The sequence below is a fragment of the Haliaeetus albicilla genome, chromosome 26 (assembly GCF_947461875.1).
Source record: "Haliaeetus albicilla chromosome 26, bHalAlb1.1, whole genome shotgun sequence".
In the NCBI taxonomy this organism is placed as follows: domain Eukaryota; kingdom Metazoa; phylum Chordata; class Aves; order Accipitriformes; family Accipitridae; genus Haliaeetus; species Haliaeetus albicilla.
In genome coordinates, this window is record NC_091508.1 from 12,328,129 (window position 1) to 12,349,838 (window position 21,710).

At 53.4% G+C, this 21,710-nt stretch overlaps 1 protein-coding gene across 1 annotated transcript in view; it reads left to right on the forward strand.

The window, feature by feature from the left end:
* Positions 1-21,710, forward strand: part of ARRDC1 (arrestin domain containing 1) — a 40,649-nt gene that overhangs the window by 13,556 nt on the left and 5,383 nt on the right. Inside the window, exons 2-7 of the mRNA XM_069772191.1 lie at positions 4,790-4,900; positions 18,657-18,707; positions 19,267-19,421; positions 19,925-20,107; positions 20,486-20,662; positions 20,843-21,254. Of these exons, the coding sequence (XP_069628292.1) occupies positions 4,790-4,900; positions 18,657-18,707; positions 19,267-19,421; positions 19,925-20,107; positions 20,486-20,662; positions 20,843-21,254 (1,089 nt within the window). The remainder of the gene's footprint in view (positions 1-4,789; positions 4,901-18,656; positions 18,708-19,266; positions 19,422-19,924; positions 20,108-20,485; positions 20,663-20,842; positions 21,255-21,710) is intronic.

Consider the following 21,710-nt stretch of genomic DNA (forward strand, 5'->3'; position numbering starts at 1 on the left):
TGCAACAGCCGCCACCCCAGACTGTTGTAGCTTTTTTGCTGCTTCCCCTCCCCACCCCAGAAAACCTAAACCAACCAAGCTGTCAGCATCTCCTTCCCTCCACCACTGTCTGTTGCCTGTACCTGTTGTAGCAGGTGTGTGACATAGATGGGTCTTGAAGCTGGAGGGGGACACCTGGGACTGGGGCTGGCCCTGCTGCAGAGTGCAGGGTGGCTGGTGACTCTGCTTGCTCAGTACATGACTGGATTTTGGAAGTAGGGATGTGGGCATACAACCTGCTGCTGGCAGGGGAAAGGAGGATGCGTGTCCTCTGCTTTCCTCTTGCCCAAGGTGCAGTGCCAGCTTACCCAAGGAAGGCAGCTCACTGGGTCACCAGAAAAAGTAATTTGAAGTCTACGGCTGCTCTCCTTAAATCACCTTGGAAGAAGGCAGACGTGCCCAGCTCCTGGCATCTCTATTTTTACTTTGTGCAGAGATGGATATGGCTGAGCTGTCTCCTTTTATTTCCAGCATTTGGCGCATGCTGTAGTGCATTGCTAAAGATGTGTCTGGCTGGATGCGAAGCTGCCCGCTTCCCTGAATCCCCAGGGGACTGCAGGGGTGAAGGGCCCTTGTCTTTTGCATGGCTTTGTAATTCACTTCTCGTCTGCTTGCTCTTTGCCTCCCCCTTCCACTTCCCTTGCAGGTTTTCTGACTTTTTTTTTTTTTTCCTGTATTTATTCAAAGCAGCCTGGGTAAACAGGGAGCAGGAGCATGGTAACTGGGGCCACTGGTAGCACTGGATTCCAGAAGCATTTTTAATGGGTTTCTAATAACTGAAACTGCCCCATTCTGATGTAAAAACTTTTCTTATTTGCTGTATCTGCAGCTTGGCACAGAGATCGCCTGGAAGGGAGGCCTTGGAAAGGCTCAGACTGAGCATTTTGCTTCCTGACAGTCAGGCTGACTAGCTTTGCACCTCAGGTGGCTCTAGTTGCAGCAGCTCTGATGGTACCAGTTTGCCAGACCTGTCCTGCTGATGCCGTTTTTAGCTTGCAGCTGCCCCCAGCACCACGTGCCCAAGTTGTGCCTGTCAGCTGCCCCGTGTACCTCCTCCCACTTGTGGGCTGGAGCCTGTACATGACAGCTGGCCAACTCCCCAGTATCTTCCTCTGCCCATGGGATGCTCGTGGAGAGGCTGATTTCATGGTTACCTGCTCCAAAACCTGGTTAGGAATAAGATAAATGGTTTGACCTGTTGCACTGGGCGCCTCAAACCTCTTGGATAACCTGAGGGGAATGAGAGCCCTGTGGGGATGTGACGGTGGGGGTGAAATTGGGGGGAGGGAGGGTGTCTCTGGCTGCCCTGGACCCACTGCCCCCAGCATTGCCCACACTGTGGGGGCCTGGGGATCTGCTGGCTCCTCCAAGGGCCTGGGGGATGAGCTGGGACATGCAATCCCCATATTTAGCCACAGCCTTGCTCCCAGCCGTGGGGCAACGCATCTGCTCAGAGCTGTCATCCATCCTGTTTCTCCCCCAGTGAGGCGGGGGGAAGCTCATGTTTCTGGAGTAGGTTGGAGAAGATGCTCCATAACAAATCCTCTGCCACCTGAACTGCTCTGAGGCTTGTCCTACATCTGGTGACTTGCTGTGCCTGGTAACAGTACACTGGGGGCTTTGGAGGGCGTAGAGGAAAAGGGGAGAGCTTCTCCATTGCTGAGAAATTGCCTTCAAGCTTTTCAGCTTAAAATGTTGCTTTCTGCCCCTTTGGTTGCCCTCAGGCACCTGGAATGGCAGCTCCAGGGTGCGTGATGGCCAGGAAGGTGGCTGGAGAGGGCTGCCCTCGGTGGGGGTGCAGGACTGGGACCCCTGAGAGCCCTGGAGCTCTCCCTCCAGGAACCGTCCCTCCTCTGCAGGCACAGGCTGGCTGTGACCACACCAGTTTGGGATGTTCGTTAATTGAGAAGTCTTGGAGCTGACAGCTCCTGTGCCTGCGATGGAGAACTTGTTAGCTAGTTGCAGTGAGACTTTTAGACATGGTCCGACTTTAGCCTTAATGGTGGGTTATAGGGGGGTCCATCATTGTAGCAGGGACCACCAGCCAAGGGTTGGCTCTGAGTATCAGGCTGCAAACCCACTGCCTTTGGTTCCTGAGTCTCTTGTCTGCCGTGGGAAGGGAGATGGGCCATGACGTGTATGTGCTTGAACATGCCCACCCACCTGCCTCCCAGGAACAGGAGTGCCTCAGCACCGCAATGCAGCAAGCAGGCTTGAATTAAAGACTGTCATCCCCTTATCTGGGCATTGCAACAGATGGTGGTGATCTGTAAACTTCTGTGGCGAAGGGAGGCTGAGGGGGAGCCTGTTCAGGGGCTGTTGCTCCTGAAGGATGTGAATGTTCTCCAGCCCTTGGTTGGGCTTTTCTCACTTGTATCTTCCATGTGAAAATGTGGGAGTGGAGTGGTTGAGTCTGGGCTTGATTTGACTTGAGCCATCCAAATTATTTGGGCTAACTCGGAGCAGGACAGGCTTATTGTGAGCCCAGAGAAGTGGCGATATGTCTGAGGTGGGAGCCTGAGAGCTGGTACCAATGTGAGGGTACGCAGGGTGCCACCCTGCTAAAACCGCTCCCTGCTCCTTCTAATGCTAAAACCCCTATGTGTTTTTGGCTCTGGCATCTGGGAAGAGAGAGGATTGGATGTCACCTGGGGGTATGCAGGGGATTCGGTGTGATGGTTTGCTCTGGGATGGGACCTGTGTCTGCTCAGACCAGGTGTGCTGTGTGCCATGGTGTGGGCAGCTCCTGTTGCAGGCCATGCTCTCCTGTTCTTCCCTGCCTTGGAAGTGCCGATGCACATCACAGACACAAACAAGCAAGTTGGTGTGTCGGCCTTGCTGCTGTATTGATGCTTGGTTAATGAGAGTTGTCATCTGGAGCTGCTTATCCTTCGCCCTTGAGTATAAAACAGCACTTCGACTGTAACAGGCTCTGGTGCTCAAAGTCATGATCAGGCTTTGAAGGTATAGCAGGAGATCTGATGGGGGGAGGCTGTTCTTCGTTGTGGGATTAGAGACTTCAAGCCCTGAGGAGCCCCTTCTACGTGAATGCACACCGGTAAGGGGACTGGGGTAAGAACTATGCATTCCCCCTGCAGAGGGGGCTGGATTTGGGTTTCTTTCCACCCTGTCTTGAGTCAGTGTGGAGGACAAGGTCACACTCGCCAGGCAGGTGCTCTGAAGAGCTCTTTGAGGTGGTTGCAAGCAGCATCGCCTGCAGCCTCAGTGTTTGGGTAGGTGGGTAGAGGTGGTGAGATCAGCATGGCTGAGAAGGCTTGTGGAGTGGGGAGGGGGAGAGCTCTTAAGCCTATGCAAATTGGCCACGTGCCTCCCAGGTAAATGCTTCCTGTGAGATGCAGCTTGAATACAGGGGAGCAGATGGGTGAAATGGGAAAGGAGTCTGTCTGGTAGTTCCTGCCACCTTCTTGCCAGCAGAACTATTCACCTGGCAAATCTGGTGAGGGAGTTCTGTGGGATCCATTAAAGCTGTTGCAAAATCTGGTGAGAATCAGGACAGGAGATGTTCAGGTTGAGGTAGCGTGAAGGCCCAGTTTGTGCTGCGATAGGTCTGCCTGTATCCTCCCTGTGTGGGGATAGTGCTGCAGATCATCTCCTGCTGTGCAACAAGGCCACACTGTTGTGTTTGTCTGTCTCAGTGGTCTAGTGTCGACATTGGAGCTTGATTTCAACCTGCTGTGAATTGGCCAAGACTAACTGAAAATGTCTTGCGGGTAGCTCTCCTGAAAGCCACATAGCTCTTCCGAAAGCCATGCTAGAGGGTGAGCTCTGGGGTGACTTTCCCAAGGTAAGGCACAAACATAGCTCAAATTACTCTTTGGGAGGGTCAGATGGCATCTCAGATGCTTCCAGACCTTACTGTGTGGCTTTACTGTGAGCCCTGTGTTTCTAACAGGAAGAGGAAGCCACTCACTTGAAGTGGTGTCTGGCTGCTGAGAAGCAACGTGCTTATCAACGTGGTCAGAGGTCCTGATGTAGGGCAAGTGTTAATGGGCAAAGTGCTTCTGCTGCAATCCTTGGAAGTAGAGATGGACCCCAGGACACGGGAGCAGGCTTCCAGGGACTGGGGATGTCCTGTGAGGGTGGACGGGCTGTAAACTCAAGCAGCAACTGAGCTTGTTCAGGCTGCACTGTAGTGTCCAGCTCTCTGCTGCTCCTGCAAACAGGGCTATACACCTTCTTTAGCTGGCTAACAGGCTTGTGCCAAACAACTCTCTCCTCCCAGGGATGGTGGGATGGATGCTCGGCAGGATGCCTGGCTCCTTATGGGGTGAGAGGCAGCAGAGCCCTCTGCCATTCATCCCTATCTGGACAGGGACGCCTGAGTGTATCGGAGAGCATCGTTGCCACAAAGGCCTCTGCTGTCAGCCTGAGTGCCAAGGCTGATGCACGTATTGGGAGGGGATATTTCTTCATTTGGGAGAAAACTAGAGAGAAGGTTACATCTCAGGGAGCTGAAATCCCTGCTATTAGGGGCTTTCACAATGCAAGGAGGACTTCAAGGGTGATAACATCTGGGGAGTAGCACTGGGGTAGCAGGGAGTGTGCAATAGCGCTGAGAGTAAGGGGAAAACATGCTTCTGAAATGAAAGCATGACCCGATTTCTTTGTTCCATTTTTCCACCCTGTGTGTGTTTTCATGAGGCATTGCTCCTGCACAAGTCCACATACAGTACCTGAAGCTGAGGTTTTGCTTTCTCCCAGTGCTTACGTGTGTACTTTCTCTCAACAGCCATCAAAGTGAGCTGCGTTGGATCCTGTGGGGTGTCTAACAAGATCAATGACACAGCATGGACCGTGGAGGAGCAATACTTTAACAGCACACTGTCTCTGGCAGACAAAGGTAAGGTCCACAAAGGCACAGTGGAGATCTGTGATTCTGAGGTGGTCCACAGAAATGTATCACCAAGACTTCAGCATCTTCTCGATGTGAAAAACCCCTTCACAGGCTGCCTTGGCCTGTGCACAGAGGATGGGAGCCAATATTAGAGACTACAAGAGCTTAGAAGGAGCTGCGCAGAGAGGCATCCCGAATAGCTGCAGAACTTGGCAGCCACCCTGCAAACACTGCTTGCATCCGAGCTCCTGAAACGGACCTGCCAGCAGTGACTTCTCTGCTGTTTCAAGGCCCTGTGGGTTCACTCTGCTCCACTTCCTATGTGTGTTGTCTATGGTGGTAACAAAACACTGATCAAAGCTGGTCAACAGAAGCCAGTTGCAGGCCGGGAGTAGTTTGCACTGAAAGGGATGTGGAGGTGTCACTTGTCCTCCAAGAGAAATGTTGAGAGCCTGCCAGGCACAGCCTAGGACAGTTACCACCACACCCCCTGCAAGCCAAGATGCCTAGAGATAGCAACGGGTTTGTATTATACTGCAGAGTAAAGTGACACCAGCAGCCTCTGGGGAATCTGGGCTCGAATGAATGCTGTCTTTCTGCTGTTAAATAGGTCAGCCTTACCACAAATAATTCATGCTGTGCCCTGGCTCCTGTTGAAATCAAGATGTGCCAGTATTCACCTGCTGAAGGCAGTGGCTGTAGCAGTAACTGTAATGTGGCAAAAGCCCAGGGTAGCAGGAGCTCAGCCCTCTGATGCTGCTTTAGCTGATAACAGGAAATGGGTAAAACTGAAGTGGCAGTTTCTGCTAGCTCAGCAATTTTTCAAGCAGAGCTTTTAGCATTGAGGGGAGACTGACCTCATCCTTGCAGCAACTGGCAAGAGTGCTGCTTGCTCTCAGGTCCCAGAGAAGGGAGACAGCTGGCTGTCTTGCCTCTTGGCTTGGCTCATAGCCCGGGGGCTGCAGTTGGAGGTAAACTGCCTGGGAGGGCAACGAGAAATGTTCCTGCTTGATTTTGGATGCAACGCTGAGCACAGCCAGCAAGCCCAGCTGTGAATGTCGGGGTAGCAAAATCCCAGTGGCTTTAGAAGGTGCTGCAGGCCATTGAGCTTAGATGAGTTGGGAGCTGGAGGCTGCAAATGACCGTGGACTTCTGGAGAGGTTTAAACCTGCAACTGCACTGAAAAATGCACCTTCCAACTTTTATTTCTAATATTTAATGATTCAAGGGAGAGCTGTGATATTGTGGTCGGTCTGTCCTAGTGAAGCTGAGCAGTAGCAAAAGCCAACCAGGAGATAGGAGTGGAAAGAGGTGGGTGTGCTGTTCATTGGTTTTGCAGCCCCTGGGAGATTTTGATAGCCGCTTTGGCAGTCAGTTCTTGTGAGATTGCCCTTGGGAGCCATCCCCTTGACGACTAGGACCAGTGTGGACTGGGAAGGATGGAAGTAAAATGCGTTGATGACTGCACGCTTTCATGGCTCTGATGTGTCTCCTTTGAAGGCCTGAATTCCAAAGACGGCCAAAATTTGGTTTCCCAGCTCTTAAACTGTTCATGGAAAGCCCTAGTCTTTTGGCACTTCATTTTCTGGGACCCAGACTCTTGTACCTTGCTGAGCGCAGTGCTGCTATCTGTCAACTGCTGGTATTGCAAACTCTGCCAGCCTGAGACTTGAGTGGGCGTCTGGGGCGGGGGCGGCAGGGCTGGGCTGCTCGCTCTGTGATGGAGCCAGTGGCAGAGCTGGCAGGTGCCCAGCTGCGTGCCTGCAGTGTGATGGGGACAAAACAGGCCAGCTGATGTCTTCCAGAGCTACTGCAGCTCCAGGCAAGTGGGCTGAGAAATGGTAGTGCATAACTTGGCAGAGATGTAGTGAACTGAAGGGAAAATCTGTCCTGTAGGACTGTAGAGTCCTGCGCTTGAAAGCTGAGTTCTGTTGTAGTGTCGTTACTGTCCTGTCTTGCAAAGCTACAGTGCAATTACGGGGAAAAGCCTGGTCCCAGCTACCAGCAGTCAGTCTGGAGCAGTGTGCCAGGTAGTTACAGTCACTGACCTGTGCTATTCTGCTTTTTGTGTCAAAGTGGACACAACTGCTGGGAGCTCTCAGCCTCTGGCTCCCAGCTGCAGGGAAGCAGATACGGAGAGGGCGGGCAGTCCCTATGCATAGGATCGCAGCCAAGGGCAGCACTTGTGGGGCATTTGCGCTTTATGTGATTGGTACAAGCTCAGGAGTTATCGTCCTGGACTTGCCGTGTTTGTCCCATGCCCTTCTTCCTGTGCCCCAAGGATGCAGGGGAGCGAGCGATGGAATGTGGGTGGGAGAGGGCAGTGTCGATGCTGCCTTCGGACCTGAGTCCTCCACCAGAGACAGCTTTGAAACTGTCCCTTGCAATTGCTGCGCTGGCCTGTGCGGATATGGAAACAAAAGCCCTGGGGGCTGGCACCGCTCCAGCCTTCGGCGCAGGGAAGCAAGATAACTGTCTGCTCTCGCAGCCTTTACTGTGACATTGATGCATGTCTGGGCTGGCAGAGCAGCGGGGAAGCCAGGCTGCTTCTCTGTGACTCTGCCTCCACGCGTGCCTGTCTCTGCCTGTCTGTCTGCCTCCTTTGATGGGGCCGCTGGCAGGGCGGCATCCTGGCATGGCACAGCCCTGCAGCAAGGCAGCAGCTGCGGTTTGCTGGGGGAGTTATGCAGTGGCCTTTTGGACATGAGCAGCAGGGCAGGGCCTTGGTGCAGACTCAGCCGTGGTGTTTTTAGGCTCCCCAGGAACAGCTCTCAGCTGCCACGGCCTTTCCTGAACAGATCGTGAAGGAGCTTCAGACAGATGGACCCTTGGTGCCAGCTCTGCTCAAAGCAGAGCTGTTCCTTTCCCTGCAACTCTAGCTAAGAGTGTTCAGCAGGGACGGGCTGCTCCGGTGTCTGGCAGAAAAGCGGTTTGAGGTGCAGCTGCCTCTGGGGAGCTGCACACAGTGCTCATGGGTGCTCCCTGGGGTGCCTCCCTCTAGGTCTGACACCCGGCTGGCAGGGGAAACTGAGGCAGTCTTGTGCTCTTGGGACACGGGGCGTTGAGCTGGGCCATGCTCTCCAATGGGTAATGGATGGCAGGAGCCCAGGGTGCAGGTGAGTTAAGGGAGTTGAAGTGTTTCTGAGCGACCCCCGAAGGAGCATGGGGCCAGCCCGGCCACCAGCCTGCACTGCCGGCACACGACTCCTTCCCTGGCCAGTGTTGGACAGCTGCTGGCAAAAAGCAGTGAGCACCGTGAGCAAAGGTTACTGCGGCTGCAGACAAATACTGCAGTGGCGTATGGGACGGTCCTGCCATGTATGTAAAGGTGCATGTATGCCTATTGCTTCAGGTGAGGGCTGGCTGTGCCCACCCTTCCTTCTCACGCCCTGAAAAGCAAACAGCAGGAGGGAGGGCAGGGACCATGGGAGGCCCCGTGGTTCAGGTGGGGGAGCTGCCTTTTTGCAGTGCTGGAAGAGCATCTTATCCACAAAGGAGGATGTCACCTTCTAGCAGCACAAATGGAAGATGAATGGAGGAATGGGAGGAATTTGCTTCTGCTGCGGAGGATTCTTCTGTTCCTGTGTTCTCCTCCCCTTACAGCAATGCTGTTACCTCTCCTTTTTGAACCTGTGTGTTAAAAAAAACAAAGCAAGGGAGAACAGTATGTCCCTGTGGTACTGGGGGGAGGCAGCAGCCAGGCTGTGCCCTGGGACTGGGCCGGAGAAGGGGGTGATAACAGGCTCCCCGCTGGCATCATCCCTCGCACTCTTGCAGACACTATAGCGTCAGCTTGGGTTGAGGGAGGATCCCAGGTGTCCCCAAGGCCGCACAGCCACTGTGTCTCCATCTTGGCCCTGGTGAGCGGCTTGTGCTCCAGCAGGGTGGTGGCAGTGCTGGCACCTGGGGGACCGTGTGGGGAGGCAGGCTCAGCCTGAAAAACAACCCGCCTCGCTCTCTCCCTTCCCACATCCTGAGCAGTAACTTTGAAAAACAGCGAGCTGTGCTCTTTGAGGGTACGTGGGGGGAAGGGGAGGTTTGTAGAACTATTGAGGCTTGGATTGCCCTTTAAGCATTTGAGAGCAACTCTGCACTTCTCCACCCTCACACCTTTGCATTGAAATAAGTGAGGGGGCAGCTTGTCCTTTGTCAGCTGTTGCTTGTATTACACGTTTTTGGTTTTTTTTTTAAGGGTGTACGTTGTATGAGAAAAGAGGCAGGCCCTGAGATAACCTAGGTACCTGCTTTGCAATGCAAGGCACTTATTGAAGGCACTTGGCCTCATCCTTAATTTCCCATCTTGCCCTGCCTCAGAGCAGCATCCAGGGTGTGGAGGGCTCAGCCTTGCTGCTGGAGCATCTGCAGGTTGGTGACTGGTGTTTTTGCTGCAGAGGACCCTGCTTGTGTCTGTGCTGGTGCAGTGCTTGTCCCCGCTTGAGCAGTGCAGCGTCCATGCTCTGGGAAAGCCTCTCGCTGGGACTGGCCAAGGCCAAGCTGCAAGCTGGAGGCAGCAAGGACCTGTGAGCTGCTGGGGGAGCTGGGGGATTGCGCAGGGTCGGTGCTGTAGCCTTGGTAATAACACACAGGCCAGCGGTTTAATGAACTCGGGCTTTTTACATAAAACCTGCTGTAAAATGCTGAGTGTACCAGCTGGTCTGGAGCCTGTTGCTGCTCTGTTTGCTGGAGGACACAGTGCAGTGCCGGGGAGGTTGCTCAGCCCACATGTGGCTCTTGGGGGAGGCTCATTATTTGCCTCCCAGAAGGGAGGCCAAGGCAGGATTTGCTTTTCCCACTTGGCCTGGGTTTGACTTGGACACTTGCTCCCTGGTGGTGTTTTTTCTTGGCTTCTCTTTTTGCAAAGAAATGCAATAGGGCTGGGAGGAACCTTGCAAGTGGGGGGTTGTTGGGTTTCTCTAGGTGTCCACAGTGCAGAAGATCAAGTATACCAGTTGCAGTGAGTACAAAATAGCACTGCTTGTACCCGCTGCTCTCAGACAGAGAGATGCTTCTCTTGATCCAATATAATGGAGTAATTCAGCTCTGTGGAGGCCTCCTGCTCTCTCCCCCTCCCCTGCTGCAGTTCTGGCCTTATTCAGCCAGAGAGGAGCAGGTCCATTGTGTGCCTGTACTCACATGGGGCTGTTCTCTTTGAACACCCTGCATCTCTGCACACACAGCTCTTGCCCTGCGGATGGTTTGTGCCTGCAAAGGTAGACTTTTGGTTTTTTCATTCCCTTTAAATCCTACTTGTACCTGAGCTGAACCCATGTAGGGAGCTGGCTGTAATTTCCAGCTGACCTTACTTTTGGCAGCTTGTTAGTTATCTAGAAGGCGCTGCAGGGAATTCCTGGCTGCTCCATGTGCTTCCTCTGCTGGCAGATTTCTTGCACAAAGTGCTAAAAAGGGGCAGCTGTGCATCACCTCTTCCCTGGGGTGGTTCTCTGCCGGCCTGGCACCACACCTTCACGGCCAACAGTTGGCACAGGATGATGATCTTGTCTTCCAACTGAATTTAAAAAGCTTAGTGACCTGACTAAGCAGGTATTGAGAGACTTAGGTCTCTTGTTCTGTGCTCAGAAATCACTGTGCAAGCAGGAGGTAGCGAAGCAGCGGGTGATGCTCCTGGACAGCCCCTGGCCAGGTGAGAGCAGGAGGGTGCCTGTGGGCAGCAGTGAGCCATTGAGGATGTGCTGGTGACAGCTCCTGGCCACACTGTGCTGCTGGGTTCAGGAGCCGTAACTGCAGGTTCAGCCCAGGAAAACCACATGGAAGGAGCTGCAATTGCCTTGGGTCACAGCAGCTTCCTCAGCACTTCCCAATTTCTTGCCTCAATAGATCACTGTTAATCCTCAGAGTTTTTTTGCAGCATTGCCATACCACCAGATCCTGCTAATTCATTGAAAATGTCACTGAAAACTGCTGACACAGAGATTTGTGAGCGGTGGAGCCCTAGCCTCAGTGCTGGGCTTTCTGGTGTGTTTTCTTCCTCTCTCTATACCTTCTGTGTTACAGAAAGGTTTATCTTGGCAGCATTAACCATATCAGAGCACTGGAAGTTGTTCCTGCTGTGTTTGTGTGCATGCAAATCTGGTGTGAGTGAGTTGCTGCTTTGAAGGGGAGCTTGGAGCCTGCTGGGGACTGTGCTCCCTTGCTGCTGTACGGCAGCTCTGCTTGGCTGAAGTGCTGCTTGGTAGCAGGAGAGTTCTCATTCGAGCAAAACTAAGCTGAGCTAAATGCCAAGTTGTTCCGCAGCAGGTCTGTCTGTGCATGCTGGCAGGTCACTCCTCTGGCTGTTGCCTACTCCCTCTGAGGCACCTGTGTCTGCTGCAGGGATGGCACGAGCAAATGTGTGCATTTACCCTCATTTGCTGCAGTTTGTAATCCCATGTATTAGCTTAATCCACCAGAGACTGAGTGGGGAGTCCTCAAGCTGCAGTGGTCCAGCATTGCCTGGAGTGCCCTGGCGCTGACAAAATTAATGTTTCCCACCTGACATCTCTCATACAGCCTCCTGTGAGCTAGAAGAGCTCTGACCTTCTTGCTTGCATCTAATATTCCATTTTCTGGGCTGCAAAGGTGGACGAGGAGAGACAGAGGAAGGCAGGGGTGAGCAAGGGTGCTGGCTGTCAGGACTGCAGTGAGAGTGACAGTTCTCTCAGTAGCTGGGGAATTGGTATCCTGTAGCACAGCACAGAGGCAGGGCTGCCTGTTTCTCTACCTGAAAGTGCAAAACACGAACCTGCTGCTTTCCTGCTCTCTGCCTGGAGAGCCTCGAGAGGAGACTACCCAAGCAGCATCAGCAGCACTGGTATCAGTCTAACTCGGCACCTTTGGAGGAACTCGCCTTCCCCAGGGGAGAGGGAGGGCTGATTTTAGGCAGCAGGAAGACTATATTGCTACAAGCAATGGCAGGGGAACCAGCAGGCACCAGGTACTTTTTTGTACTACATGATTTGGCCAGCACGGTTAATGCATCACTCGCTAAGTAGCCAGAGAGAAACTGCCATATGGCCCGGCCTGCTGTTCGTCTACTAGAAGAACCAAAAAATATGTGTACTCCAAAGGTGCAGCTTGTTCCCGCTCTAGTATCCGGGTGTGCAGCAGGAGGGAGCAGAGCCACTGCCATCTGCTTGGCAGGTACTGGCCAGGAGAGCCTGAGGTTGGGGCAGGAGCCCTGTTTCGGCCGCTCCCCAGATCCTGCATCTGGGGTGCAGGGACAACTTCCAGGCTCCTCGTTGTGGCTACGGAGCAAATAGCATCCTCCTCTTCAGGGGATGGAGGGAGCAATACACAGAATATTCATCTTTTTTGCCCTAATCTAGCCATGGATGAAGCCTGGCAAGGCAGAGGTGTGTTGTACTGCGCAGTGCGGTTGCCTGGCCCTGCAGCCTGCTGTGTGCTGAGATGTCTGGGCTGCCTCTCCCAACTCACCAGAGCGTGAGATTTCACAGAGGTGAGTAATAAGGCTTGACTGAGTCTGTCGTGTTTGTGCCTCAGTGACCAAGGCATCTCCCAACCCTCTTCTGGCTTTTCTCCAATGCCTTCCCCCACTGGCACCAACCTGGAGGTCCTGGCTTTGTTGTGGTGGCAGTCAGCCTGGTGGAGAGATGGCTGTGACCGCCTGTGGCTTCCAGCTCCCCAGGGATGGAGACACTGGGGCTGGGGGAGCCAACCTGGGAGGAGGCAGTTGGCAGATGTTCCTTCCTGCGGTGGCATTGGTTTGAACGTGCAGCCCAGGCAGATCTGGCCCCACCGGTACTGTAAGACTGGCCTGTTTGCATGGGCCACTGACTGAGAAAGCTGCAGAACAGCCCTGGGAAGCCCAGGCGGCACGCAGCAGGTAGGGCTCAGTGTCCTTGTTCGTGTGTGGCTGGTTCCTCCTGAACCCCAGCCCTGCCCTGCTCTCATGCTGTAGCAGAGGCTGCCAGAGGACCTTTCCCAGCCCTCAGCTGGCTGCTGGCAGGGCAGGGTGTGGGCAGGCAGCTTCCCCTCCGTCTCAGAGGGATGATGGCTTTGAAGGACTGGTGACTTCCTCTGGCTGCTGGCTCCGCCTGGGCAGGGGTCTGGCGGCACCAGCCAGGGAAGCTGCACTGCTCAGGAGAGTCCAAACCCTTTCAGCACCTGAGCTGTGGCAGAGTAAGCTCCACTTGGATCATTTGTTTAACAGTGTAAATACAGACGTGTGGTCATTTCACCCACATACGGTTACGATGGTGTCATGTTTTCCCATGCGGTTGTGCAGCGGCATGCTGGTTTGCAGTGAGTGTGGGGAAACCTTTGTGGATCAAAGCAGAGCTGTCTGTGGGGAGAGGACGGTGCATCCAGCGGCTGGGAGGGCTCAGGGGCATGGTCGGCTCAAGCTTTGCACGGGAACCCCATACAACCCTGGGGAAAACCCATTAATTTCTGTCCCTCTGCTGCACTTCAGTATGACCACAGATGCCCCGAGTGCTGTGGGATGGTGCTGCAGCACCAAGGTCTGTTGTGTCATGCAGGGATGGGCTCAGGACTGTGCCCCCTGTCGCTGGTGATGCTCTGCAGGCTCTGATCACACAGGGGAGCCCCACCTGGGCCTGCCTGCGTCACCAGGTTACCTCCTCAGGGACCTGGCAGAGGACTCCGCGTCAGCCCTCTGGATCAACGTGTTTTCTTTCTGCACTTGATGAGTCCTCCCAGGCCTCCTCCCTGTCGGCTGGTACGAGTGAATAACCCCCCATCCCAGTGTGGAGCGGAGGGGAGCGGTTGAGCTGTGAATGGGAGAGTCCATTTGCTTCCAGACAAATTTCAACTGGATTCAGGGAAATCTCCAAGGTCACTCTCTGCTTTGCACTGTAAGATGGCTATTCTGCACTGTTCGCATGTTGTTGCTGCTCCTGCTGTCTGGGTTTGTTTTTTTTCCAGGCTGTCTGGGGCAGCAGCTCCTTTCCCTCCAGGAATTTTTAGGGAGGATGTTTCCAAAGGCTGTGCGGGGGCAGCTGATCTCTGCTGGCTCAGCTCCCACTAGGAGGAAAGGCTGCTGCAGGTATGGCCCCACAGCAGAACCCTGCTAATCCAGCTGCCTCTGCTGCCTAATGACTTTCTCAAGGTATTTTTAGCTGCGTGTAAACTTCAGGAAAAGCTTTTTTGTGGCCGAGTACACTGTGGCCTTTGTTCAGACTGCTGGGAATGGGGAGGTAATGGCTTGGTGCAGCTGCAGTGGCTTGCATAGCCCTTTCCCCTTGCAGTGTGTTTGCAAGCTGCTCAGGAGCATTGCAGCCTGCTGCGTGGGGTTGTCGGAGACCCCTTGAGCAATGCTGAAATCCTGCTGACCTACTCTCGCCTGTGCACAGTCTGCAGCTTGCTTTGGCAAAGCTTCTGGTTCAGGAGCAGCTCGGAAAGGAGCTTTCAGAAAGGGCGGCTCCTCCTGGGTTTCTGCACGTTGGGGTGGCTGTCAGAGGAAACCATCTTGCCTCTGCCTGCTGCCAACGACTGTCTCTGTTGCAGTCAACTTGCAAGTGCAATTAGTGCACTAAATGTCTTGGATCTTTACTTGAAGCTCTCAGGGTTGGTGGGACAGGGGCAATGAGTGGCTTCCCATGAGCTTTGTGTCCCCTTTGCTGCTTGGATGCTGGAGTTGCACAGCAGATGCAGCTGGGCAGGTGGAACAGCTCTGCATGCTGTGTACGATGCTGCATCTTCCCTGCAGTGATCTGGGGATCTATCCAAGGCATGTGTGTGGCTAGCGGGGCACATGTTGCCCTGTCCTGCCATCGTGGTGACTGTGTGGGATGGGTGAGCACTGAAAGTGTCTCTCGGAGGGAGCTGAGGTGGCTTTTGCTGCTCTTTTCTATGTGAGAGGTACCTGGGTGTTGGCGCAAGATGAGACTGTGCCCTGCCCCTGCTCATGGGGTGGCTGGGACAAGGGAAGTTGCAGATTTTCCCCTTTATAGCAAAACTTGTCAGCATTTGGAAATGGAAGCTCAGCCTTTAGGAGCAGAGTTGCCAGCTGGAGAATTTAAAAGTAGTTGCCACCTCCCTTCCCACTGTAAGGGGGGCTTTGCTCAGGACTTGCCAACTTTCCACCTGCCAAAGGCACCAGACACGTGGCAAAAGACCAAAATGGCTTTGTAATCCCAGGCAAGCTGGACATGGAGCCTCCACTGTGTTCGTGCCAGAGGAGCTTCTACCAGGAGAGGCAAGCAGGAGCCTGGGGAGCAACTCAGTGTGGGGTTACTGCTAAATATCTGCCTCTCCTCCTGCCTGCAGCAGGGGGCAGGCAGGACCTGAGCTTGCCTGTGGTCTCTGCTGCCTCGTTGCTCTGCCAGGCGCTCTGGATCGTGCTCATGCTTTCACAGGAGTCTTCCGTCTTGGTCAGGATCATCTGTTTTTCTTCATCTTATTTTTATTTACCCATGTCTCTGAAATAGTTCTGGCACTGAACTCCAACACCACTTCTGCTTTCCGTGCCAGCGGGCTTCGTGAAATGCCCACTCCGGGCTGCCGAGGGTGCGTGCAGCCGGGATTGGGGGTCCCCAGCCAGATGCAGGGCTGAGGGTGCCGCTGCCTGTCATAGCCCCTCCACCAGCAACCTGCCCAAACAGCTTCTGTGTTTGCAGTAAGGGCAAGAAATGCAGGTGTTCAGCTGGAAGATGGGGCTCTGTGAGCAGCCAGCTGTTCATTAGCTGTGCTAGCAAATGAAGCTGCGTGCGGTGGCATCTGCACCTGTGGGTAGGACCTAGGTGCTTGGTCCAGCCTGCTGGAAAATTCCCTGTACATGGTGGATCTCAGGGCTGGCTTAAAGATGCTTCTCTCCCTTTGGGGGAAGGACAGTGTGGGCTGGAAGGAGCAAGTCTGAAAACAAGAGCCACTGCTAATTGCCTGCAGCATCTCTCTGCTTAACGGAGTGGAGAATAGAGCTCGCTGCATTTCCCTGGCTTCCTGCTCGGTGCAGGGCTGAGGTCTGGGCTCTCCTGGCTGTGAGCCAAGCACTGCCGCGATGCCCTTGGCCCGTGTGAGCTGCAACGGGGCACGACTTCAGTCTGAGGTAGCTGGTCTTGGAAGTCATCACTGTGAAGGGCAGGAACGGCCCTTTCCAGCCCTCGTGGGCAGCTTGTTGCAGGCAGGAGCTGCAGGAGGGATTTGCAGGCTGCTCCCTGCCCCAGGTGGGGTCACAGCAAGTCTGAGTACGCTGTGAGCCAACATAGGTCAGGTCTCTGGGCGCTTGGGCTTGGTCTGAGCTATCAGGGTGGTGTACGCCGACCTGTGGGCAGTTCTCATCTGGTGACTTACTGGGAGGCGGGACTGCCCATGTGGAAACTGCATCAGTGCCACCAAGTCATGCCATGGCTCTGACAGCCGAATGACATCCTCTGCGAGTGATGCTGGCCATGTGCATTGCTGGGAGAGTGTATTGCCTTGCTTGGTGCTGCTGTTGGGACCAACCTTCAGGACCCCTGGTTTTCTGCAGGGGGTAGAAACTATGAACATGAAGTGCTCACAGGTTCACTTCCAGCCTGGCTTCCTGTTGGTGCATGTGAACTGGGCAGGAGCTTGACCGAAATGACTTATTGGATCATGCTGCCTGTAATGCAGAGGAGAGACTTGCACTTTGTGGAGTCTGTGAGCTCTTCCTAAGAGTCCTGGAAAGGTTGTGAAGTTTCATGCTTCTAGTGGGAGACTTGAAATCACTGCCTGCCTGTTCATCTGGGGCTCTGCAGGTCAGACAGCTGGAAAGTCTCCAGGTCTTGGTGCAAACTCAGTGGCCACTACCCTCTGGGACTCCCATCTCCCTTCCTTCTGCATTGCAGTAACAGGATTTGCTCCCTCTCCCTTTCAGATGGAGCAAGTCCCCTTACTGCAATGCAGAAGCCGCATGGGAGAGTTGATGTATTACAGTTCATCAATTTGCTTTCCAAAAGTAAGGATAATGGGTATAAGATCAACATTGAATGGTGCCCAATAAAAGGCAGAAAACCTTAGAGCAGCAAACAAGCACTGGGTTAGTTGAGTCGTTCATATTAACCAGGCTTTACCCTGTAACCAACAAGCAAAGGCACCTGCTACATCTCAAGCTACTGCCACTAACCGAGTGAGGCTTCCCAAGAAGGGAATAGGAGAAGCTGCCCGACATGTACCTGTTTCTGTCCCAGCTCTGCAAGGCATCAGGCCTGGCAGCGAAGGCAGTGACTGGCTTTGTGCCTCCACCTGGTGACAAGACCGGGTGTTGCATTTTAGCCTACATAATTCGGTTTTATTTGGGGGACGGGGAGAGAAATCACCGGGGAGGTGTTCTGGGTGGGGTGATGGGAATGAGCAAATCTTGCTACTCTTTTTAAGGACAAAGTGTATAAATAGACACCTCTTAGTTTTCCCCTGGCTTGCCTTTGTAGTGATATGTTATGGGATGTTTGTCATATTTATTCTGCCTGCCTTTGCACTGCAGGCGGGATGCACGCTAACTGGGGTGTCCTTAGGTCCCTGTGGGGTGGCTGAGCGAGCGGAGGGGCAGAGGTGCAGTTTTCCATAACGTGAAGGGTGCACCGAGTCAAACGCCAACCTCCCCTGCCTCCTAACTGGATCACAGTGTTAGTGGGGGGGATTTACCCTTCTCTCTTCCCCACCTCCCCCTGTCACGTAATCCACTTAATCCTCTGACAATAGGACTCTATTACTGTCAGCTCTGCGGAGCCAATATTGCTAACGGGCAAGCTGTCTTCTCCGTCTTGCATCAACAAAAGAACTAGCCAAATCTAGAGTCTTCGTAACTTCAGCAATGATCCTACAAAGCAGAATAAACACAGCTTGATTTAATAGGTATACAGGTCTCCTCTTAGCACTGCCACTTTAAAAACAAAACCTCTCATGTTTACACGTATTTAACAAATGTGGATTAACTTTACTGCTTTTCTTACTGAAGGCAACTTTGGGAGCTGCCTGTTTTACTGGATCACACTGCGGGTCCAGTTCAGCCGTCGTGCTGCCCTGGGAGGGAATCCGGAATCTGGGTGGGAGTGCCGGAGGGTGGATAGGGTTGGGGAGTCTCTGTAGCTGTTGTTTTAGCTGTGTGTTCAGTCTTGGCTCTGGTCTGTGCCCTCAAGGCCACTGATGCAGAGTGGGATATGGCTGAAGAAAACCAGTGTTGAGGTTTTAACGTTGTGGAAATCTTTTCCTCAGCTCCTGTTGTCTAAGCAGCTAGGCTGAGGTATTGCAGGTCCCTTCTTGGCACCAGGGGGTAGATTTAGGCCTGGGAGATGGACCTCTGGTTCTAGCTCCTGAACACTGTGCAGTCTGCGTGGAGCTTGGTGTGTGGCTAAGGCTATAGTGGCTTGATGCCCACTAGACCTTACCATCCTCAGACAGTGCCTGTGCTTTCTTGCCTTCCCTGACTGGCTGTAGCCTACTTGAGGAAAGATAAACACACAGCATCCCTTCTCCATGCCCTGTGTCAGTAGTCTGGGGCTAACCACTTGCTATGGCACTGGGATCCCTTAAACCCTGCCCCAAACTGCCTTATTTCCAGGGTATCTTAACATAGAACCAGTCATGGGGAATGGAGACATTGCCTGGCTCAAGAAGAGGTGGGTGGCAGCAGATGTTCCTGTTGACTCAAGCACTGCTCATTGGATCTGGAGTTGTCCAGTGGGCTGGCTGTAGGCAGCTGAACAAGTTGTGTGATGTTCCCCAGGTGGTAGCCTCCATCTCCAGAAGATCATGCTCCCTAGAAGATCACACCATTCCAAGGCAATGGCCTGTCCCACTTACCTTTTACTCTTGTTTCCTGCAGGGGTCCTGACAGCTGGAGAGCACAACTTCCCCTTCCAGTTCCTGCTGCCAGGTATGATGCAGATAAATGGCTAAAGGCACTTCCATGTAAACCTTGGCTTTTGCAGCCTGTCAACCTGTGCTGAGCAGGGCTTGGGCTGGATGGCAGAGGCAGGCTGGCATCTTGGCCCGGAGACGCTCTAGGGAGTGTAAGGTCAGCCACAGACAGCAGAGGAGCTTAGACAAGCAGGTACTTTCTGCGTTGGTGCAAAGCCAGGTCTGAAATGTTGCTGATGCCTCTCCAGGCATGATCCTGTGAGCTCTCTGGGCATGCGCAAGGGTCCTGGCCTGTGACTAGGCAGTTGTCCTGCACACAGTGTGCTCAGAGAGAAGATCTCTGCTCTTGCACCTGTGGCTGCAGAGGATCCCTTCTGTAAGGAGCTGGCAGCAAGGTCTCAAGTGACCTAAGTGTTCAGCCCCAGGTCTTTTTTGGGGGAATCCCCATGTGTTCTATCTCTCAGGTGCTTGCAGAACTCCTCAGGTAAAGAGGAAAGCTGTTTAAAGGGATTATACTTCCAGTTCAGAAACACTTGGCCTGACTCAGCCTTATGATCATTTTCTTTCTCTTCCAGCCTCTGCTCCTACATCGTTTGAAGGCCCTTTTGGCAAGGTCCTCCATCAGGTGAAAGCTGTGATAGACACACCTCGCTTCTCCAAGGACTACAAGTGCAACAAGATCTTCTACATTCTCTGCCCTCTCAACTTGAACGACATCCCTGACATTGAGGTAAGAGCAAGGAGCAGTGTGGCTGGGAAGTGCCAAGGCTTCAGCACTTGTCCTTGTCCTGCATGCTGTCTGGGGAATAATTGTGTGGTTGGACAACTCTCTGACTGCATGCCCTGACTGTGCAAGAGCAGGACAAGGACTCCTGATCTGTCCTGCCTTGCCATCAGTCCCTGTTCCAAGTGATTTTTGACTCTTCTGCATGTTGCTTTGAAAGACGTAGGTGAATTTTCAGCATGTAGAGAGAGGTGTTGGCCAATACCACCAGGTGCTTGTAGAGACCTGGATTTGGGGAACTTGCTTTGGAGGGAAGAGCAACTAATAGGACAGCAAAACTGGGGGGATAGAGAAGTGAGACCTGTTGTCTGGGTAGTGCTGTGTTGCTGGTTCTTTGCATCCTCTTAGACCAGATATTTCTACTTGCTTGTTTTGAATCTCTTGAGTGTTTTTCTGGAGGCTCTCTGACTCTCTTGAGCGAACCTCTCTGTCTCTCCGCTGTCCTGCAGCAGCCCAACACTATGTCAATCACCAAGAAGTTCAACTACAAGCTTGTGAAAAGTGGCAACATTATCTTGACTGCCACCTCGGATCTGAAAGGTTACATCGTGGGGCAAGCAATCCAGCTCCGCACGGACATAGAGAACAAATCGGGCCGGGACACTGGGGCTGTCGTAGCCAGTCTGCTCCAGGTAAGCATCCAAAAGGGTGATTCTTCGGCTTGTATTGGTACTCGATCCCCCTGAGGCCTCTGTGAAACTGGGGCAGTTCTCACCATTGTGTATCTCGCTGTGTGTGGCTGGGAGATGGTAGCGAAGAGTCCAGACCTCTGGCTAATGCTGTTTCTCTCTACCTTCCTGGGGAAAGAGGTAGTAGAACTTGTTTTGCTTATACCAACTCAGTCTATCATATCATAGTGGGTATTTCTGCTCTGTAATATGCACGTTAGGTTTGTGCTTGTGCTTCTTTGACAAAGCAGTTGGATGGTTTTGTGTCCTGACTTATGTTTGTGGGAGACAGAAGACCACCTGCAATCTTTCTGCTAGCTGTATTTTCCTCTGTCTGTACAGAAAGTGGCTTATAAATCCAAGCGCTGGATTTATGACCTGAGGACCATTGCGGAGGTGGAAGGCTCAGGAGTGAAAGCCTGGAAACATGCAGAATGGAAGGAGCAGATCCTCGTTCCGGCACTGCCCCAGTCTATTCTGCAGGGCTGTAGCCTCATACATATTGACTACTACATCCAGGTGAGTACCTTGATGCTCTTGGGGAGCAGCAGTGGGCTGTGCTGCAAATTCTATGCTCCCTTCTGGGAGCTCAATTGCCAAACTCTGTAGCTGTGTGGTGCGGGTGGCCCTCGCATCAGGTGAACCTTCCCAGTGCAATGTATAATGAAGAGGATGCCACTATTTTTCCTTCTCTTCCAGGTTTCCCTCAAGTCGCCAGAGGTTTCAGTTACTCTCCCCATTTATATTGGTAACATTGCTGTGAACAGGGTGCCTCTGAGCCCCTCCCAGTCCATCCAGCACATACCGTCTGCAGTGGTACCCAGTGCCCCCCCGGAGGAAGAGGAGGCTGCCAGTGGTTATCATCCGATGGACAATGTCTCGATCCCCACCAAAAGCCATTCCCAGCAGCAGCCATTTAGCTATGCCCCAGGACTGAGCTTCCAGGAGATAAGGGTGGACTCGGAGCAGACAGGCTCCCCAAACCATCCAACGCTCTGCCTGTCGACAGGAGCCACTGTCCCTTACTATGCTGAGGGGAACGTGGTGCCCGTCCCCACGGCCAGCTCTCTCATTTTGCCTCCGGAGTACAGCACGTGGGGCTACCCATACGGTGAGCAGCCCCTTCCCGAGATCTAAACGGGCTGGCAGTGTGGTGGTAGTTTCCTACCACAAGAGTCTCTTCACTAGCTGTGAATTGGGTGGGAGTATGGGGATGTTAGCCTGCCAGGGGCTGTTTCAGAGGGGATCATGAGATCTCTCTGCTTGCTTTAGCCTCCAGAGGAATCCCCTCTTACAGCTGTAAAAGCCGGCTGTCCATTCCCACGTCTACACCCGTGCCTGCCCTGGGCTCGTCATGAGAGGATCTCCCTGTTCTTAATGAGCTTTCAGCCTCCCACTGATAGAAAAACTTCTTGGCTTGTAGTGAGGCTGGTGGGAGCAGAGCCAGGGAAATGATGTAACTGAAATCTTCTGTCTGACTTGGAGTGGGCCTGCAGCTGGTCTGAAGATACAGGCTGTGGGGGTGGGAGCTGAGAGACTGTCCAGGGTGGAAAAGCTTGGGGAAATC